Source organism: Carcharodon carcharias, chromosome 10 (genome assembly GCF_017639515.1).
Source record: "Carcharodon carcharias isolate sCarCar2 chromosome 10, sCarCar2.pri, whole genome shotgun sequence".
Taxonomy (NCBI): domain Eukaryota; kingdom Metazoa; phylum Chordata; class Chondrichthyes; order Lamniformes; family Lamnidae; genus Carcharodon; species Carcharodon carcharias.
The window spans coordinates 82,571,084-82,588,468 of record NC_054476.1 but is presented as its reverse complement, the minus strand read 5'-3'; the positions used below and the strand labels follow the sequence as shown (position 1 = coordinate 82,588,468).

The following is a 17,385-nucleotide window of genomic DNA, read 5'->3' as shown; positions in this document are numbered from 1 at the left end:
GATCCTACGGAGGTAATAAGTAAGTCTTCTTTGGTTGAGGCTCCGCAAGCTGACCCTTTTTTAAAAAGTTAATTCAGGCAGCCCAAACGGAAGCTGAGGAAGAAGCAATCTCTGAATGCTACTGCATTAAAAATGACTTGCTGATGAGGAAGTGGATACCCTTTATAGCCCTGCAATTGAAAAGAGGATCCAGGCAGTGGTGCTGCCGAGATACCATGGGGAAATATTAAGGCTAGCAGTACAATCCTGATGACTGGGCATGTCGGTATATGAAAACCCAAGCCCACATCAGCCAGCATTTTTACTGGTCACCTCTCTGCAGGGATGCATTAAGGTTTTGCAGAACCTGACACACCTGCCAGGTTGTAGGAAAACCTCAAACTGCAATAAAACCTCCACATATAACTCCCATGCTGGCTTTTGGGAAACCATTCAGCAAGCTGTTAGTGGACTGTATGGGGCCCCTGTCCAACACAAAAGGGAGAGTGAATCTCATTTCATTTCTTTGTGATGAGGAGGTGTTACGAGGCTATTCCCCTTTATTTTTGAAAATATGTTTTTTCAATTTTCAACTGACTGGAAATTTTGCAATTGGAAATGAAACAGAGCAATCTGCCTAAAAATGCAATGCCACCTTCCAAATTGAAGGTGAGAAATCAACAAATCACCCTCAAGGCAGTGTGAAGAGAGAGACATTTCCTATTACCCAGACACCCATCGAAACTCGTAACTGTCTAAGGAAGAGACATTAAAAACACAAATTATTAGGTATTGAAACAATGGCTACCACAGACAAACCCACCCAAAACCTCTTGAAAATACAAATGGGTGAAGTATTTCAAGGCAAGGCTGCCAGTCACTAGAGAGAGATTGCATGTGACACAGGCAGTGTCAAGAAAGTCTTCAGCAGAGACAACAATCTGAGGGCTGCTCTCTCTCCCTCTCTCTCTTTTCGAATAAGAGTGTTGCCCAGTTCGTGAAGCCAACTCTATCAGAATTCTACCAGTGAACTGAGATCTCATAATAATTGCAACATCTTCTACACCTGACCGCAACCAAGAAACCAGCTAGCCTAAATCAGCTGTAACGTTTACAATCTACACCTCAAGGACAATCAAAGGACACTTAGTCATAAATTCTTTAGCCTTTTTTTACTGGACTCTAACTGCCCTTATTTCTGATATGTGTGTGTGTGTGTGTGTGTGTGTGTCTATGTATGGGCCTTAATAGCTGTATGAGGACTGAATGCCTGAAGTATTTTTATTAATTTCCTCAGGTTTAGTGGTTAAAAAATTTGCTCTTTCTTTGACTTAGGAAAATCTTATTTGATTGGCTCCTTATTGCTCACAGCTTAAATAGTTAAATACATTCTGATTTGGAAAAGGCATATCCCTGTGAAGTAGAAACTTAAACCTTTGTTGTGACCAACCAAGGAAGTTGAATAGAGGAGAGTGAGTGCACTCCTTCTCAAGTGGTAATAAGACAAAGAGGGACTATGCAAGCTGCAGATATAACATCATGGCCAACATCCCTTCTAATTTTTTTGTTATGTCATTGAAGCGCACAGGTCCTTCAAACCTTTTGTGCAGCCACACACACGGTAACTTAAAGGGGCCGAATCTTCCAGATTGATGCACAGCTACACCAGCAGCTTAGAGGAATCATTGATCGTTGCCTAGGCTTCAGTCCATTCAGGATTCTAAATCACAAGCTAATCTTTCTTCCAAGTGTCTTGTGGACCTTCCTTTGACTAGTTATAATTTTGTGTTTAACAGGTCATCCACAACATAGGCTTAATAATGGAAATGCATCTAACTCCTTTTTTATGTTCTAGCAACCTAAATTGAACCACTACTTACAGTCACATATGATGACTCAACATTTATCATTTCCTTGAGATGAGATGTTAAGCCAAGACTCCCGTCTGCCTCCTCAGATGGCTTAAAAGATCCTATGGCACTATTTTGAAGAGCAGGGGAACTATCCCTGATATCCTGGCCAATATTTATCCTTCAGTAAAAATCATAAAAACAGATTATCTGTTCATTTTCACATTGCTACTTGTGGGAGCTTGCAAGCGTATATTGGCTGCAGTGACTATACTTTAAAAAGCTTTCTGAATGATCTGGGGTTGTGAAAGCTGCTATATAAATGCAGGTCTTTCCTTCTTTCAGTTATTCTGTGTACTTTTCTATTCAGCACCTCGAGGGACGCACCTGTGGGAGTTTATTCGGGACATCCTCCTGGATTCAGACAAGAACCCTGGACTGCTAAAGTGGGAGGACAGATCAGAAGGGGTTTTCCGTTTCCTCAAGTCAGAAGCTGTGGCTCAACTCTGGGGGAAGAAAAAAAACAACAACAGGATGACCTACGAGAAGCTGAGCCGTGCCATGAGGTAGGAATCCGCTGTAATCAGTTTGTCTCATTCATTTATGCATTTTAGAGATAAAAGCCCTCACTCCCAATCCTCCCCAACCCTGATATTCAATGTGGGCTTATATCCCCAATGCCACCAACAAGAATGCAATGCTCAGGACACTAGCACATTCACCACAGATTAGAAATCACACCCCATCTTCTCCCTTCAGCAAGAATGTAGGTCTGAGTGACGTATGTTGTAATGTCAGTGAAAGTGCTACATGCTCAGGATTAGCACTGCTCCGAGAACTCTTACCCCCACATCAAACATCAACCTGTGTAATAATTTTAGGCTGCGTAGTGAAATCCAACCAAGAATACTCCCTCCAGATCAGATTTGGCATTGGTCAGGTTTATGAATGAGAAGATTTCACATTGTCCCCACAGCCGTGATAGGAGTGAAGGGGAATGAGAGGGTGGCAGCTTTAGGAATGGGAAGATTTCACAAAGTATACACAGCAGTTGCCAGTATTAACTCAGTTACCATGTACTGTATGAGATTAAGACTGAGCTATGACATCTTGGTTTAACACTATGGCCTGGATGTTCTGCAAAGTGGAAATCGTCAGCAGATTACGGCTCCATGCGAACTTTTCCATGCCTCAATGCTGCTCCACATTTCTTGCTGCTCATCCGAGCCTGGCATCTTCAGAAATGCAGAGCGCAGCTAAGTAGGTAGGTGCGTGGGGTTGCAGGTGGGTGAGGTGGTAGTTAGGATGAGGTGGCAGGAGGTGAAGTGGTAATTAAGTTGAGGGTAGTCAGTTCGGTGGGGTAGCTAGGTCTGGGAGTAGTCAAGTCTGGCCGAGGGGTAGTCAGTGGTTGGGGTGGGTAGTCAGGGGTTCAGAAGGTAGTATGATGGTCAGGAGGAGCAGTTAACATAAGAAACATAAGAAATAGGAACTTGGGGTAGACCATTCGGCCCCTCAAGCCTGGTCTGCCATTCAATAAGATCACAGCTGATCTGCTTGTGTTTCGAATTCCACATTCCTATCTAACTCCAATAACCTTTGATCCCCTCGCCCAACAAGAATCTATCTACCTTTTCCTTAGAAATATTCAATAACCCCGCCTCCACCACCTTCTGAGGCAGAGAATTCCAAAGTCACACAACCCTCTGAGAGAAAAAAATTCTCTTCATCCCTGTCCTCAAAGGGCAACTCCTAATTTTAAACAGTGTCCCCTAGTTCTGGACTCTCCCACGAGAGGAAACATCCTTTCCACCTTCTGCCTCTTCAAGACCATTCAGGATCTTGTACACTTCAATCAAATCACCCCTCACTCTTCTAAACTCCAGTGGAAACAAGTCCAGTCTGTCCAACCTTTCCTCATAAGACAACCCACTCATTCCAGGTATCAATCTAATAAAGCTCCTCTGAACTGCCTCTAACGTCAGGAGTTAGACTATTTTCTGTCTGCTATTTCCTGGGTAACTATTCAGGTAAGTCCCACAGAATTGTCCGAAGTCTCTGACTATAAGTCAGAGTCGGAGACATTCATGGAGGGTCCTGGTGAACAGCGGAATTGCCTATCAGAAGTTGAAACTTCCTGGGAAATTCCCATATCAGTCAGCGCATTGGGACTTCTGGGCTAGCATGTCTGATCTCTGACAATCCGGAGACCAGAAGATCTGAACCCTTCATGTGATGCTTTAATACATGGTAAACGTTTTACAATCTGATTCATAATTTATAAAACACATTGCCTCAACGTTACAAATTGGTTGTGAAATATGCAAAGCTGACAAAAGGCTCGGAAGCAGATTAGGTTGGTGATCATTCGCTAGTTATAAGATTAGAATATTTTATTTACTGTACCTGCATGACATGTTCAAAACAAAGTTAAAAGTTCTGGATCCACAATGTAATTCCTAAAAAAAAGGATGCAAATGAAACCCCCACCCCTATCCAAATCAGCAAAAAATTGGCCAATGAAATTCTACACAGATAAATGTGAGGTAGCATCTTTAGGTGGGAAGGGTAGGTCACTAACTATTTGGAAGGTCCAAGTCTAGGCAGATTAGAGGAACAAAGGGATCTCAGAGTACAAAACTGTCAATCATTAAAAGTTGTGCCACAGGTCAGCAACGTCTTAAAAAAAGAAACCAAGCACCAGGCTTTATTTCGAAAGAGAAGTTATGTAAAACCTGTATCAAACCTTGATTAGACCACACTTACAGCTCTGTGTGCAGTCTTGGTTGCCATATCATGAAAAAGTATATCGAACCTTGGAGAGAGTGCAGAAAAGAATTATTAGGATGATACCAGAAATGCAAGGGTGTACATGTCCAAAAAAGATTAACAGCCTGGGTCTTTTAAGGCTGAGGGGTGACCTGATAGAGGAATTTAAAATTAGGAAAGGTTTTAATAGAGTGGATATAGAGAGAGTGCTTCCTCTTGTGGGGGAAAGCCAATTAGAGTACTTGTCCTTTATCTCTCTTTACCTCTTGTCACTCGAAATATTTCCTAACCAGGTCAATGCTATGTCTTCAGTTCCAAGAGCACTTACCTCTTGTGTAGCTTTTACTCATGAACAGTTTTGCTCAGTTTATTGTGGATAGTCTCTGGGCAGAATCGTCCCAGATTTGCACTAAGTGCCGTCGTGGGCAGGAAAAAGGATGTTTTACGCGTTGGCCGCAATAGCTGGTTTTCGCGCCTTATCGACCCAATACATTAATCATACATTCCTGGGAAACATACCATTTCTCAGGTGGGTAGCCTCCAATTCACCCGCCATGCCATCACCTTGCTGCTTCCCAGGACAGCTTGCTTCCAGCCCAGGACAGCTGCACAGACAACATGACCCCGAAGGCAAAAAGACTGCAGCCCCCCAATTCAGTGGGACGTGCTGGGACACCTTCTGGACACTGCTGGAGCCCGCCACGATGTCCTCTACCCCCACTCTGGCCGCAGGGGGCCCATCAGTGTCACAACTCCTGCTGAAAGGCGGTGGCAGTGGTGGTCAGTGCCAATGCTGCACAGAAGAGGTTCACCAACCAGTGCAGGTCTTATCCATGCCGCCAGGGTAAGGCAACCATCTCGTCACTCTAAACTCACACACTCACAAGCCCATCACACATTCACTGGTGTCTCACTCACTGCCAGCTCAAGGGACAGCACCACTCACTCTCTCACATTACCATTTGGGTTCATCTCCTCTGGAGACTGCCTCCTCAGGCCTTACCCTCATGATACCAGTTGCACAGGTCAACATATGTCCCCACCCACACTCTGGGATACCCCCTTCCCCAATACAGCCCTAGCCCTGAAGCCTCTTCCCTTGCCAGAGGCCACTTCACCTTCTTCCCCAACTAAGCCCTAGCCCTGCAGCCATTGAAAAGCCAACCCTGCCTTATGGTTGGTCTCATAAGCAGAGATCTGCCCATGAGCCCCCCTAAAAGTGATGCGGTGCTGTCTGTGAAGCCTGGGGCTATGAGAGCTGCCCAAAGCCAGGTAGGCAAACAAAGCTCGAAGTCCTGAGCGAAGTGCAACTTGCAAGGTGCACGTCACTTATGTGCTGTTGTGAAACACGTTGGCGTGCAATCACATTTGGACGATTGCAGGACAAACAATTGGAAACTGCTTTCATGACATCTTGAAACTAATTTTTGGCCTTCCCACCGTATTGCCCGCTCACGACCGCCATGATGCCCAATGCCAATGGGTACAGAAAAATCTGCCCTCGGTCTCGTGGCATTGAAGTCAGCCTTATCTAAATCTAGAATCTTGACAGCAGTTTTGTGTTTTTCCTTTTCAAGCACCATGTTGAACATATTATGTTCACCATTTGATAAATATTCACGCTCTGTTAGTCTGTTTACAAAATCTGACTCATTAGTCATTCCCAAATCTAAAATGGCCTAGCCCTCTGTTGTTTCTAGGACATAGGCCAGAAATTTACCCCTATTGTGGGGGTTGTGTGGGGGCAGGGGGAGCGGGCGCGAACCCGATTGGGGCCGCGCTGCCATTTTACGTGGGCGGGCCAATTAAGGCCCACCCAGCATTGACGCTAGCCTGGAAGTGCTGAGCGCTCCCTGTACAGGCGGGGGGTGGGGGGAATTCCCCTGAGAGGTTCCCTGCACCCTTTCACGTGCGTCTCCCCGAGGCACGACCGTGCCTCAGAGGGATTAGTTTCAGTGCTAAAGTTTTAAATAAAGGTTTTTAACACTTTTAAAACATGTCCCCTCATGTGACACTATCACATGAGCTGGGACATGTCAAAGAATAAAAGTATAAATTTTTATTAGATGTTAAAACATTTCTTGAAACCTCATCCCTCCCGTGGATGAGGTTTCATGAAAAATGCGAAGGCCGCCTGGGCTCTTCGCCTGCACGACAACCTTAAGCTTGGACGGGCAGCTCATTTAATTGAGTTAATTAGGTTTTAAATGGCCTAAATAGGTCTTTGACAATTTGGCGGGAGCGCAGCCAAAATCTAAATGACGCGCGGTGATGTCGGGGCACCCGCCCGACGTCACCATGTGTCATTTTGTGTGTCGGCGAGCGAACCCCATCCCCGCTCGTCGGCGTGAAAATTCTTCCCATAAAGTTGCAAAAAACTTTGCTGAACACAGTCAAGAAATTCATATCTTCCTGACATGAGGCAGTCTGCTTATACCAATCTTGACAAAACTAAAATCCCCCATTAAAACCTCAATGCCTTTGCTTGACTAATTTCTGTATTTATACAATCTACCACTTCACAGCTGTTACCAAGAGGCCTATATACAACTCGCACTACAGTCTTAAATACTTTTCTTTTTCTTAATTCAACCCATAAACCCTTCATTGCTTATCTTTTGTCATATCCTTTCTCACTATTTAAGTGATTTTCATTCTTTGTCACTAAGGCTACTGCTCCCAATCTACCATTTTCCCTGTCTTTCTGTAGACCTTAAAACCTGTCATATTTACCCCCCCCATCCTGACCATCAAGCAGCTATATCTTCATAAAGGTCTCCATGTCATATTCTCCAAGTTGAATTTGCTCTTGCAATTCATTTAACTTGTTCCTTATGCTTCGTACGCATACTTAAGAATCCTGCTTCAGACACCATGAATCCTGCTTCGTTGTCTTGCGTTCTGCTGGTCTGGTTCTTGTTGTTAGTTTGGATGTTGGTCTGGCATTTGGGTATGGTTTCATCCATTTCTTCTATTGCTTGATGTTAAACCACAATTGGCTGTTCTGGCTGGTTTGGCAGTGCATCTTTACTGTTACTCTTGATCGTTTCTTGTGGAGTGGATGAAAATGGTATTCACCTGCTTGGTGGTGCCGTTTTTTCTTCTTTTTCCATTTGGACCCTTGGGAAGTTCTCTGAGGCTGAGGAAGGGCGTTTCTGTGTTGAGAAGAAGATTGAATAGCGTGTTCACCTCTGTTTTTTGCTACTGATGGTGTTCAACTGCTACCAGGTTCAAACATCCCTTGTTGTTCCAGCTGGCTGGGAGGTGCCGTGTGTGCACAGTGGTTAGTGTGTCTACCAACTGTACCATCATCGTAGTTGGAGATAGAAGCTTCTCTGACTGTTGATCCTTCTCTGGTGCCACTTCCACCGGAGATGCTTTGGTAATCTCATGTGCGGTAGGTTGGACCGACCACCGGTCCCATATTGCTCACATTGCTCAGACAGTTTAAGTGGTGGTATTGCCTTGTCTAAGGTAAGACAGCCTCTAGCTTGCAGGCCTGCAGATTTTTTTCTGAAGTCCACAGCAACGCTGTATCTTAAAAATCTTTTCCTCCAAAGACTCCAATTCTGTCACTGGTCTGGGCCAAGGGTGAATTCCAGTGGAGCTGGAAGTGTGGAATTGTGATCCATTTTTGATTATTTTAACAAGTATGGGTACAGCTTTAAGAGATTACAGGCTTCCAAGATGGTGTCGCTGGTTACTGCTGAACAAAGGATCTTCCCACGCTTGCCAATTTTTGGTGTGCTTTTCAAAATTGCCTGAAGAAGGAAGCGCGGTGGCAGTGTAGATGAGCTGGCTGCTGACTTAATCCATTCAGCAGTATTGTGTTATAAGTCGGGACTCTTGGAAAAGAACGGCTGGCTTGCTGTTTCTCAACTTGGATGGTTGCAAGGTACCTGGAGTAGACAAAATTAATTATTAATGATTTTTTTTTTGCTGGACTCGGGAGCCACCTGTTGTGTCTCAGAGTCTAGAATTGGGTTTAGCAACAAGTTGCTTCAATTGTATCTTCCGTTTTAGTGAAAGTTCTACCATTTCTTGTTTGAGTGAAAGTTCTACCTTTCTTGTTTGAATGAAAGTTCTCCCTTTCTTGTTTGAGTGAAATTTCTACCTTTCTTGTTTGCTTCCAAACTCTCTTTCTCTGGAACTTTTCTATTTCTCTCTCTGGTGAGTTCTCTGAGCATCTGTAGCTTCAGCTGGGAGTTAGTTTCGGTGCAGAATCCGTTGAAGGTGTCATTTATCTTAATTTCTCAGCATTCTTGTGAGGATGAGGGTTTAGATCCTGATGCTGCCACCATGAAGAATCTGTTTTGGACACCATGAATTTGCTTCATAGTCTTGAGTATATTAACAGCGAGTCTTTCTTAACAACTTATAACTACGCACATATTTACAGTAGAGGATACAGGTCTGGAGCTGATTCCATCCTAGGTGTTTATACATCTCTGTCCATCTCTCGACTGACCCTGGCTCTGGGTCATGTGCCTTCTTATATCACTGTGTGGGCAGTACTGTACTCAATCCCACATTAACCCTGTATATACCAGACCCTCCTACTACATGTATGAAGCACAAGTATAGGTAGTAAACTGACTGGATCAATGTTTCGTAGGCTACTAATAGTTCAAAGGATATCATGGCAGATCTTTACCTTAACTCTATCTACCCAGATTCGTTCCATAGCATTTAATAATCATGCCAAACAAAAAACCTTATCAATCTCAGTTTTGAAGTTTTCAATTGACTCACAACCTCAACAGATTTCCACCACACTTTGTGTGAAGAAGTGCTTCCTGACATCACCCCTGAACAGCCTAGCTTTAATATTAAGGTCTCAGCCAATGTTCCCTGCAATGTTTTTCAGAGTGCGCAGGCAATTTTAAATGCATGGCCGCTTTAAATTTTTTTGCCATGGTTGCACATACATGGGCCAGGATTTTAGGGCCCCTCCCACCCAGAGATGCCGTAAAATCTTGGCCGTGTTTATTTAAAGGGACCAACTTGTGCGTGGCCTGGACACTCAGGTTCCTTCACGACCGAGCATTTGTGCAGCTTAGAGGAAGCATTGGTTTTGGTCTCTTGTTTTAGATTGTCCCACCACATGAATTAGTTTATCTCTATCTACCCTATCAAATCTTTTAATAATCTTAAACACCTGAATTAGATCAGCCCTTAATCTATACTTAATAATACATCTTTATACCACCAAATTACAGCTTTAACCATCTATTGTTGTCATTACGCATGGACTTTTATCTTTTAATTTACACAATCAGATCACAAGCCAATGAGTTTCTATTCTTATCACTTGGGCTTTCCCTCTCGTTTCCCACCAATAGCTTTTATGGGGGTGGGAGAGGTAGAGGGAGTGAGCTCCACTTCAGTCAGTGACCATGATAATATGACCTGGGACTGATTAGAACACACTGGGATATTTCTGCTTCCCCTGGATTTATGGAAATTGTTGTGGAGCTGTACAATCTACTGTATTGGAAGCACATATTATGATGTGCAAAGGACAGCGTAGCATAGTACACCTTGGCACTGAATTATCATCAAGGCAATAAGAAAACTACACATGTAAAGGCAGTGCTTTCTGAAGCTTCTGTCAACAAGCTCAAGGCTAAAATTAACCTCTCCAACTCCCCTGCTGATAGAATATAACTTCTGAATTCTAGATGTGAACTGATCTTTATGTAACAGAAATCCCTCCACCGTTTTATAGGATCCTACAGCACAGAAAGAGGCCATTCGGCCCATCATGCCTGTGCTGCCTCTTCTGCATATACGCTGGGAGAACCCAGGGGGAACTTGTACACTGTCAAATTCAAAGAAATTGAAGTCTACCTAATGCTGAAAGGGTCCATGTCTCAATGGAAAGAAGTGAACTGTATGACAAAGTGAACCTCAAATACACCTCCCCTACATCCAAACGTGCACAGCATGGGCCTGCATATATGTATTTGGAGGTTTTATTTTGTGATTTGTTAAACTTTGATCAGTGCGATTCCATCTAGCTCCTTGAAGCCTGTTAAAATGAATGATCATTCATGCAAGCTTAAGAAGTAATTCAAGTTAGATCCCTCTGCAATTCCACATCCAGTGTATATGACATTAAGACAACTGCACTCATTGATATGGTCCTTTTTGTATGGCACAGATATTATTATAAACGGGAGATCCTGGAGAGAGTGGACGGCCGCAGGTTGGTCTATAAATTTGGAAAGAATGCTTGTGGTTGGAAGAATTATGACCAATAATATGAACCATTGGAGAACACTGAAGAAATAATTTCTATCTCATCAAAGAGATGGCAAAATGGTCATTGTTATTTATATGTTTGGAAAAATCAAACAGTGAGAAAAATGGTCACTAACCCTTTCCATTTGTCCATCATCTGCCACCCAGCATCTTGTTTCTCAGAAATTGCCAAAAGCCTCAAAATCCCAGTTAATAGAAATCCAAAAAAAGCAATGTTCACAGGGCAGTGCTCAATGCTGGGCACATGTTGTACAGAACAACCATGTACCCGGCCATGTAGGAAGAAGTAATGGGCAAATTAAAAACTAAAGCAACAATTTTATCATCAGGCAAGAAAGTCTATCATTTCATTTATGTTAACACCATGTAACAATAACAATTTTTATCTAAATACCGCATTTAAGGTAGTAAAATGCCCTAAGGTGCTTCACAATAGCATACTCAAACAAAATTTGAACCCAAATCACATAAGGAGATGTTAGAACAGGTGACCAAAAGCTTGTCAAAGTGGTAGATTTTAAGGAGTGCCTTGTGAGTAGAGAGGTAGGAAGGTTTCGGAAATAAATTGCAGAGCTCGGAGCCGAGTTAGTTGAAGGTACAGCCATGAGTGATGGGGTGAAGGAAGTTAAGATGCCCAAGAGGCCAGAATGGAGAAACCATTGAGCCTCTTCCTTCTGTCAGGTGGACAGGGTAACATATGGCGTCGACGACAAAATGCAATTCTTGCTCTTGGTGATTTCCCATCTCACGTATCTACTGAATATCCAATGCAGAACTGCAACAATTGCTGTTGGGCCACTTAATTCAGTCTCTAAAGGTCTCACATAACTGTACATTGGGAACAGAGAGATCATCCTAGTAATTTAAGGCTAAAAATCCAATGGTTGAATTTTTATGTTTTGGAAATGGCAAACAATGGAATTTCACTATTGTGAAAGATTCCATTATCTTGTGACAAATGCAAATGTTAATGATCTTTTAATTAAGAAGATTCCTTATAAATACATAAAATTTCTGCAATGAAAATCATCTTTTATATATTTGTAAAATAATTTAATTTGTATTGTATTGTGTTGGTTTGGGCTCTCACTTGGCTGTATATTCTTTGAACAATGTGGAGAATAAAGAATAATGTAATGAAGGAACTTCAGGGATAGGGAATCTCTCAACATCATGCATAAAGCAATATAACTGCATGGGCTGGGCTAGATGAACCATCTGGTATTTTTCTGACCAATGTTTTTGTATGTTTACATATTCACATAATTTCCCAATGTTCCAAATGCCTCTCAACCACTTTCATTGCATAGAATTTCAATCTCTTTTCTATTCACTTCCATTGTGTAGAATTCCAAAGGGCCAAACCTCTTCATATTCACTCTAATTATTTAGAATTCTAATATTCCAAACTATTTTCCACCATCTCTGATTGTATAGAATATGGGATAATCAAGCTTCTCAATGGCTTGGCTGGTTAAGGCAGTGAGTGGCTGAGCTATCCAGATGACTGTCGGAAGTGGAAGTATGTGCGTTTTAGTGGAGAGGTCTGGGCTGGACTATGGGACTGAATAGCTAGCTGAGAATTAATGGGATGGAATGTTATCTGCACCTTCACCAATTTCCTAATGTAACTGGGATGAGTGTCAGCTGAAAATGGGCCAGGGGTGTGTTGCATTTCCGTGCTCAATTCTACACATCCTACGTGTACTCGGTGTTTTACTCTGGTACCTGGAGTTGCTACGGCAACAGAGGGACGGTTCTGATTTTATTTTCTACAGCAAAAAGCCTGACCAGTCGACCATGGAACCGAGAATGGCGGGGAGGAGTTAACAAAATTGTTTTAACCTTTTAACTGGTCTTTTGGAGACTACACTTCACAGGTAGTCACCGAGGCCTGGCACTACCAATCCCTGCCCGCATCCTGGCTGGACTCCCTAACGTAGGCCAGACCATATGTGCACAATTTGAAGGCACACAAACAACACTGGTGAAAATCCACATCAAATCCACAAAGTGGAAAATCTGGCCCAGGATAATATGAAGAATGGTCATTTTGATGAGATAACAGAGGATGGCTATGGAACTGTAACCCAATGAAGAGTAAAACACAGCACAGGAGAAACATTACTGGAGAATAAAGGAAATGTATTCTTTTCAAAGACTTGCAATATTCAATTCTTACTCAATCATTAATGTTTCAAAGAACTCTTCTGAGAGTGACATTTAAATATAAATTCATGATGCAGGTATAAAGTTATTTGATCAGACTTTTATCAGATTGACCACATAGCACCCATAAAACAAGCCACAGGATAGTGTTTAAAATGGGGCAATTTATTTATTAAAATCTTGAATTCAAGTTGACTGACTGGAGTATATTATTCCTCTGCAAATTGGCAATGTGTTTATCAGAATACCATCATGGAAACTAGAATCCACCCTCCTTAATGGATTCCATTGTGCTGAGAATAGCTCCTGAGTTAGGATTCAATCTGTTGTTTGGGTCTATGTTGAAATAAGTAATCAGGATACAAATAGATCCCTTTGAAAAGGGTGAGAAATATGGTCTGCTGCAAAAGAAAATTGCAATTGCAGTTTGGTGCATCAATAGGCACAAAACAGTCATGGTTACAAATAGGGCCTCATGTGATTTAATAAGGGTGGGTGTAGGCAGAGGGGGTGGCTCCACTTAATATTCCTTCCTTTAATCATTATGAAAATTGGTTCATTAGCAACACTCAAGAAGCTTGACACCATCCAAGACAAAGTGGCCCATTTGATTGGCACCCTTTCTACAAGCATTCACTCCCTCCACCATCGATGCACAGTAGCAGCAGTATGTACCATCTACAAGATGCATTGCAGGAATTCTCCAAGGCTCCTTAGACAGCACCTTCCAAACCCACGACCACTATCATCTAGAAGGACAAGAGCAGGAGATATATGGGAATACCGCCACCTGGAAGTTCCCCTCCAAGTCACTCACCATTCTGACTTGGAAATATATCACCGTTCCTTCACTGTTGCTGGGTCAAAATCCTGGAATTCCCTTTCTAACAGCACTGTAGGTGTACCTACACCACATGGACTGCAGCAGTTCAAGAAAGCAGCTCACCACCATCTTCTCAAGGGAAATTAGGGATGGGCAATAAATGCTGGCCTAGCCAGCGATGCCCACATCTCGTAAAATGAATTAAAAAAATTTAAAACTGCTCACAATTATCACAAAAATGTTTGAATTCCAATAGTAATGTAAAATCCCTCTCACTCAGGGGAACCAACCCTTACTCAGTGCATTGGAATTTGAATCCATCCCAAACTCCAGATAGCAAAGAGTTTTTCCACCGAATCATTCGGACCAGTTTGCCCTGTGTTAGCTGATTACTGCCAAGTGCCAGTAAGGGTGCTAAGGTGGGCTCGGCTTTGTTAGAATTGACCAGGCCTCTCATTTCTGATCACTATCCAGTGAATCCTGCTAGAAAACACATGTAATTAGATGCTGCCCAAAGACAAATTCAAGTGTAGCCTTGATGCTCCCCGAGGTTGAATAGCCTGCTAACTTATAATAGTGGGCACTTGGGTGAGGTAATAACAAGGCTAGTACTGTGCCCCGGCAAGGAGTAAAACAGGATAAGAAACTTGCACGAAAAAATAAGTAAATGAAGAAATTTTCATCCTAGTGGGTGCACAAAATTGGCAATCTCTCTTGGGCAGGTCACATCAGCAGTGTTGAAATATGTAAGGCTATGCTCTGGATTGGACCAGTGCTACCACTGATTCCAGGTTCCAGCACATGAGATCGGGGGAGGCAAGCTAGAAAATGTGCTGTTCCCAGTGGTGATTTGGGAAGTGCGTTAATAGTTTTCAAAACATTTTTACAAATATTCTAGCTAAGGACATTGAACTACGAACATCTTCAGGTTTTCCCAGTGGAGTTGAGTTCTACAAAAGCGTATCTCGGACTGTGCCCTGCAGCAGAGATTCCTGTCAATCTCAAATGTCACATAGCCGGAATGCGGAGCAAGACCACACAAACTGAAACTGGTGTCCGCTGCAGAAAACAGAATATTTTTATCATGGGAAGAAAATAGACCCAAACATTGATTCCTGCCACTTAATAGTGCTAATCAACAATTGTAGGGCCCCCAGTTACCTGCACATCAGTGGTTGGTCACTAGGTTTAAAAACAAAAACCTGCGGATGCTGGAAATCCAAAACAAAAACAGAAAATGCTGGAAAAACTCAACAGGTCCAGCAGCATCTGTGGAGAGAGAAACAGAGTTAACGTTTTGAGTCCAATGACCCTTATTCAGAGCGGAAGGGAAGTGGAAATGTGATGAAATTTATATTGTTATACCGACTCCCAACAGTTACCTCAACTGCAGCTCCTCACACCCTGGTTCCTGTAAGGGCTCCATCCCATTCACTCAGTTCCTTCGCCTCTGTTGCATTTGTTCCAATGATGCCACCTTCCAAAAGGACACATCTGATATGTCTTCCTTCTTCCTTAACGGAGATCCCCCATCCTCCGCACACCCCCCCGCCCCCCCCCCCCCACCACCACCCCCACTAACCAACTGTGGTTGACAGGGCTCTCAGCTGTGTCTGATCCATCTCCCATGCCTCTGCCCTCAACACCTTCCCCTCCCTCTCAGAACCATGATAGGGTCCCCTTTGTCCTCACTTTTCAACCCACCAGCCTCAGCATTCAAAGGATCATCCTCCACTATTTCTGCCAACTCCAGCATAATGCCACCATCAAAAACATCTTCCCCTCACCAAACCCCCTCCCCCCCAACGTCAGCATTCAATAGTGACCATTCCCTCCGGGACACTGTGGCCCACTCCTCCATGTTCTGCAACACCTCATCTGCTTCCCACAGCACTTTCTCATGCAATTGCAGAAGGAGCAACACCTGCCCCTTTACCTCCTCCCTCCTTACCGTTCAAGGGCCCAAACACTCCTTTCAGGTGAAGCAGCACTTCACTTGCACCTCCTTCAATTTAGTCCACAGCACCCAATGCTCCCAATATGGTCTCCTCTACATTGGAGAGACCAAACGCAGACTGGGTGACTGCTTTGTGAAACACCTCCAGTCTGTCCGCAAGTATGACCCGGACCTTCCTGTCGCTTGTCATTTCAACACACCACCCTGCTCTCATGCCCATATGTCCATCCTTGGCCTGCTGCAATGTTCCAGTGATGCTCAACGCAAACTGGAGGAACAGCACCTCATCTTCCAATTAGGCACTTTACAACCTTCTGGACTTAACTTTGAGTTCAACAACTTCAGACTATGAACTCTCTCCTCCATCCTCAACCCTTTTTTTATCCCCTTCTTTCAACATTCATTTGTATTTTTATCCATGTTTATTTTTATTTGTACTCATCTATCCATGGTTTTATCCCCTTTTATATCCCCCCCATTCTTTCCCATTTTCTATCCTTTTTTTTCCCTGCCACTGCCACCTCCCCCCACCCCATCCCTTACAGGGCTACTTATTCCATGTTGTTCTTTCACACAATGCTACCCTTGTTCTTCTATTATCACATTCTGCTTTCTTACCTTTATGCCACTATCAGCATCTTTTTTAGCACTAAGCACTACTATTAACACTCCCTTTGTCCTTTAGTTCATGACATCTTTGTCAATCTCTCCTTTGTCCCCACCTATCGCTGGCCTTCTATCCAGCACCACCTGCCCCACCCCTCTTGTACAGTAAAAATTTCATCACATTTCCACTTCTCTTCAGCTCTGAAGAAGGGTCATATGGCCTCGAAATGTTAACTGTTTCACTCTCCACAGATGCTGCTAGACCTGCTGAATTTTTCCAGCATTTTCTGTTTTCGAGTGGCTATGGAGGTAGCTTGAGGGTGTGAGATGGCAGGGAGTGAGGGGGGGGTCGGTGGGTGAGGGGCATGAGTTGGCATGGAAGGGCTGGGGTATGAGCGGCCATAGGAGATGGATTAGGGCAAAAGTTGGCATGGAGGGGCCATGGGGAGTGGCTGGCAAGAGGGAGGGAGTGTGATTGGCGAGGGCTGAAGAGCTTAAAGGCTTCTAAAACAAGCGGGATGAAGTCCCAGACAACCGAGGCAGAATTTCTAACCAGTCTTCCTCAGCACTTGACTGCCCTGTGACCACCTGCGACCTGCTTCCAATGTCAGCAGGTCTGATTCTATTCCACTTTCACCTGTCTGGAGAGAAAATTGGGTCTAATGGGGCACTTTAAACCGAGGTGGGTCTGCCAAATCGGGAACTTTTCGTCCTGAGCTACTGCATTCTGTAGTGAAAATCCAACCCTAGGCCTCTACTTATAAAGCTGTGAATCCCCTATGACTTTTAAACAGTCTTCTCAACTTGTCCTGCCATCTTCAAAAATATGTGTACATACACTCCCAGGTTGTTCTTCCTGCACCCATTTTAAAATTGTACCGTTTGGTTACGTAAACACAGAAACATAGAAAATCGGAGCAGGAGTAGGCCATTCGGCCCTTTGAGCCTGCTTCACCATTCATTATGATCAT

General features: G+C 43.5%; 1 protein-coding gene across 1 annotated transcript in view; it reads left to right on the top strand.

Annotated features, from left to right (window-relative positions):
- Positions 1 to 11,994, top strand: part of ehf (ets homologous factor) — a 224,985-nt gene extending 212,991 nt beyond the window's left edge. The window contains exons 8-9 of the mRNA XM_041197910.1: positions 2,200 to 2,395; positions 10,759 to 11,994. Coding sequence (XP_041053844.1) covers positions 2,200 to 2,395; positions 10,759 to 10,858 — 296 coding nt within the window. The 3' untranslated portion in view covers positions 10,859 to 11,994. The remainder of the gene's footprint in view (positions 1 to 2,199; positions 2,396 to 10,758) is intronic.
- Positions 11,995 to 17,385: the final 5,391 nt, after the last annotated feature.